We start from the raw sequence: 4524 nt of genomic DNA, 5'->3' as shown, positions 1-4524 counted from the left end.
ATGCGCTAAAGGTGTCCCGTCTTACCCCCACGGTTACTATATCTGTATAGGCTACGTTACCCTGACCTACTCAATGTATTGAGTAGGCCATGATATTACGCAATAAAGACAAGATATTGCGACAAATTAGTATACTGTGGGGTAATATGAATATCGTTGGAATACAAATATTTTCTAATCACGTTTTAACATTTAACAACGCTCTCAAAGCCGTGAAGAATACGTTATGCGTTTCTGTAAAATTGTTAGTTTACTACCAAAAGGTAGAAACAAGAATGATAACATGAACCGTCTTAGCTCCCATTACAAAAGTGTCATATATCATTTAGTCGGGTCCGATGTAACTTAGTCGGGTCGGGTCCGATGTAGTCGGGTCCAATGTAATTTAGTCGGGTCCGATGTACCGATGTAACTATATATCTCAACATAGTATTTACTCTCGAAGAGTTGTGATGCCAAATCTTCTCTGATTTTGCCATAAATCGCCACTACTGAATAAAATCCCATGGTAGTGTGCAACTTCTTGGTGAGCTGGAAAATCTGGCCTTGCAGAAGTTACGTTACCTTGTTTCACAAGTGCCTGTGGTATTTATTACTTCAATTATTATATGTATTTGAATAACTGAAGCATCGTCATTACTTAAATACTATACATGCACAAATATCAAAACGCTTCGTCCGCCGCGGTGACAGAACTATTCTTTATGTGTTGTCTAAATTGTCAGACATACCCGAACGTTACATATTTTATAGTAGGGTGGGGGAAGATGGGGCACCTTTTTCTTCTATTTTCTTGTCCCATTTGTAGTATAGTAAACAAAGAACATTTAAAAAATTATAAAACCGTATCCCCAAGACTCCTATATACCGTTGTTATTTGTTTAATATAAGATCAGCATGTTTTTATTATTTGCTGAAAGTGTCCCATGTTCCCTCACGCTACCATACACTTACTCGTAAGGGGCACGAGGTGTGTAAAACAGAACACTTGTGTCAAAAGACCGTCGTTGTCCCGCCACGTGAAGATAATTAAGTAACATTGATTAATCGCAACTTTAAGTAACCGTATATACCTCTTTTATTGAAGAGTAATCGTTGAGAGAAACCCAATCGTTTCGGCCCATACGGACAGACATCACGGGTCCATATTTCCTGCTCCATTTTCGCATTACACGTTCTGGGTATTTGCCAAGTCGGGGTAACACACCCACAAGGGGGTAACCTCTGGGGCCAGGCGGATAACTTCCCGGCCGTTTGTACCAGTAATAAACCGCGTAAAACACAACTAGAAAAGTCGCTAATGTGCTCACGTTTAACCCTATTAGTACTTCCATCATGCCTATATGCGACCTATACTGTTTTAACGGAGGTTATATATAACCATTCGTTTGCGCTGGCAGCACTTGCAAATGCTGCACTTTTACCTCAGCATAGCTTTACACTCGTAAAAATTGAACTTGTGATCGTATATACACAGTAGTGAACCCAGTTGTGTACTTGACTGTGGTAATGTTAATAATTAAACCGTCTGAAGTAATGCCAGCACACAGGCATAATAAGTGGCGATTAAAACGTTAAACTTTTACAACCATATAGTAATGCAGATTTGAATCGCTATAACATTCAATCTAACATTTAAACTCGATACATGAAAACTCGATACAAGTAACATCGTAACATTCGAAAACAAAGAACATTCAAGGAATGATAAAACCGTATCCTTCCGACTCCCATAGGCCGTTGTTATTTGTTTAAAACACGATCAAGATATTTGGATACTATGAGCCAAAAGTGTCCCATCCCCTACTATATTTAAAGTTTAGGCCCATTGTTAAATCACTGATAAAGCGCGAGTACGATCTATGACACGCTTTGTCGTATTTTATACGTGTTGGAGATATAACCTGTAAAAGTGTATACAGTTAACCATGGTTATACTACACCGTTTAATCTTTGAACCTGTGTACGAAAGAAAGAGCCTCATTTTAAGTATATATATATACTATGTCTCTTTGTTGTCTGTAAAACGTATGCTGTTATGTTTATTTCTGTAGCGTGGTTTACTGGCTGAAACTATTTTGAGACCCCTTTTATCAAGCATAATATGAATGTATGAATGTAACTTACTTTATCCTCGCGTGGCCGGAAAACGACAGTCGTTATAACACGGGTGTGCACCTCGCGCCAGCTTACGAGTTACCAAGTATGTTACTTTGTGGGTGATTATTTTTTTTGGATTTTTTTTTATTTTTATGTATGGCTGATAATTTGGACAACCCATTAGTGACCACTGGGTTGGAGCAATTGCCGTTAAGTGTCTTGCTCAAGGACACATACCATGGCGCCCTCAAGAGGGCGCCATGACACATACGCCCACAATGGTAGCAGCGACGAGCCTTGAACCCATTACCTCTGGGTTAGAGGCAGGCGCGCTAACCACTTCGCCACGGCGCCGGAATAAATGCGAATTCAAGTACAAAAAGAAGTGCTAGAGCAGAGTATATTAAACTTGTTTAGTATACTCTGGCTCTGACTCTGGCTAGAGGCTTTTAAGGGGTACGGGGATTTCCTTTATGTCGAAGGAGAAAATACTAAATCTCACGTGAGTGAGAAACCTCGCGTAATGATGATTCTGCATTTTTTGTCTCGCTAGTGTTTCTTACTTTTACAAATTCGATTTTGAAGTTGTTGGGCAGAGCAGCTTGTACGAGGAGGTGTGAATCACAGATTCACAGCATATGGTACTATGGTGTGATGGTCGATGGATATATGTTTTGTCCAAAGATCACTTGTGTACAAGTTGTAGAAGCGATGTGCTATTTTGGTTTGGACTTTGAACTATAGCCTAATATACTAGCTATTACTAAACTACTGAAGTGTATATATAAATTGTATGATTTACTAACTACTGTAAGGTCTGTAAGTATTTAGAAAAATGTTTATGTCAGTTGTATTAAAATAGCCTATTTTAAACGTAAAATAAAAGAAAAGTTTTATTAAGCTGCTATAGATCAGAAGTGGCAGTGAATCACTGTGTATGTAGTATTTATAGATTAATTTAGTGTGTGTTAAATTAAAGTTTTTTTTAATTAATAATCTCCGAATTATTTAACCAGATTTAGAGCAAAATTAAACAACTTTAAAATGGGAGTTGCGTATGTTTCTCCATGGAAAGTCCCTGCAGGTCAGAATGTTCAACAAAACATAGAAGAGCTTCATAACAGCATTGAGCAATTGGGAGCAATAAAAACTGGACTTTTTACTGTCGAATGTGAATCATACCATGCCGTTAATGTAGCGAATAGCAAAACCTTGCACTTAATCCACAGTACTGAGTACCCTGCTTCTAGATTTGCTTGCTTCGAAGACGGCCCTTCAATTGTTTCAGATGTAATGCTACCGAGTTTTTTGTCCAAGCTACGTTCCGTCTGGCAGCCAAGAAAAGGTGGTCGTATTGAGAGCAAAGGGCACCGGTATGAGCTTGGCGATTTTGTTCTCAAAACTGGTATAATTTCAATGGGGCCTAGCACCAAAGGAATTTCACTTGAAGTCGAATACACACCGTGTGTTTACCCTTGTGACTGTTGGGGCATTATAACTGAGCTTTTGAAAGGATTTGTGGGTGAGAACATGGCCACAAACATGCCCACTCTTATATTAGAAAAGTCAAAAGAAATCTACACGCCAGACATAACGATGCAACAATATGTTGAACTGTTCAGTAACATGAGAAAATCAAATTTAGTTCGTTAACGCATTACTCATCTATTCCAACTTCTTTGCCCATCTATACTATATGCTGCTAATAGCTGTGCTCGTTAAGTTATACGCCTATTGTATGTGTTAAACGGTTCAGTTACATTCAAGTATTTATTCCAAATTTCACTAAACTGAAACATATTTACATATTACCTTTTTTAAGAAGTTTGTAGCTTAATAATCGTGTATTGGTTTGCCTTATAAACATATTGTAAGGTTTTTTTTAATTATGGCTGGAATACAAGAAGTTGAGACTTCTCCAACATTGGAGGAAATATCAAGGTAACTTAAAAATACTGTGTACTGGTTTTTTAGAGTAGTTTATTGCCGATCCTAGCACCATTGGTCTTAAAACACTGTTTTTACATTTTAGGATCATTTTTTACATTTATATAGTACAATAAAGGGGTGGGGGAAGATGGCACACCTTTTCATTCTTTTTTCTTGTCCCATTTGGTAGTTAACAAAGAACATTAAAAGAATCATAGAACCGTATCCTTATGAATCCCATAGGCCGCTGTTATTTCTTTAAAACATGATCAAGATATTATGTACTAAAGGTGTCCCATCTTCCCTCACCATGCTATATGAATAACATTCTGATTCATTTTTTTATGTTTACTGTTTAATTGAAATTGTAAAAATTTTTTGTATTTTTTCCAAGCATACATAACAATACATAGGCTATTAAGATGTTTGTAAGATATTATTAATTTCTGTTTTTTAGTGTTACAAATGAAACCGGTTGGTGTAAGAGTTGGTGCA

General features: G+C 37.3%; 3 protein-coding genes across 3 annotated transcripts in view; 1 reads left to right on the top strand and 2 right to left on the bottom strand.

Annotated features, from left to right (window-relative positions):
• LOC101242494 (cytochrome P450 2J6-like) overlaps positions 1-325 on the bottom strand; it is a 4569-nt gene extending 4244 nt beyond the window's left edge. The window contains exon 1 of the mRNA XM_026838807.1: positions 290-325. Within this exon, the coding sequence (XP_026694608.1) occupies positions 290-325 (36 nt within the window). The remainder of the gene's footprint in view (positions 1-289) is intronic.
• Positions 326-433: 108 nt separating this feature from the next.
• On the bottom strand, positions 434-1437 carry LOC113475138 (cytochrome P450 2C41-like). Its single transcript, XM_026838806.1, has 2 exons — positions 1074-1437; positions 434-580 (listed from the first exon to the last, which is right to left on the bottom strand). The coding sequence occupies exons 1-2, from the start codon at positions 1335-1337 to the stop codon at positions 434-436; spliced, it is 411 nt and encodes a 136-aa protein (XP_026694607.1). The 5' UTR covers positions 1338-1437.
• Positions 1438-3103: 1666 nt separating this feature from the next.
• LOC100180457 (mediator of RNA polymerase II transcription subunit 20-like) lies at positions 3104-3925 on the top strand. The gene has a single exon (XM_004227160.4). The coding sequence runs from the start codon at positions 3145-3147 to the stop codon at positions 3751-3753; it is 609 nt and encodes a 202-aa protein (XP_004227208.1). The 5' UTR covers positions 3104-3144; the 3' UTR covers positions 3754-3925.
• Positions 3926-4524: the final 599 nt, after the last annotated feature.

This window comes from Ciona intestinalis, unplaced genomic scaffold, assembly GCF_000224145.3.
Source record: "Ciona intestinalis unplaced genomic scaffold, KH HT000118.1, whole genome shotgun sequence".
Classification (NCBI taxonomy): domain Eukaryota; kingdom Metazoa; phylum Chordata; class Ascidiacea; order Phlebobranchia; family Cionidae; genus Ciona; species Ciona intestinalis.
This window is presented reverse-complemented; position numbering and strand designations above follow the sequence as displayed.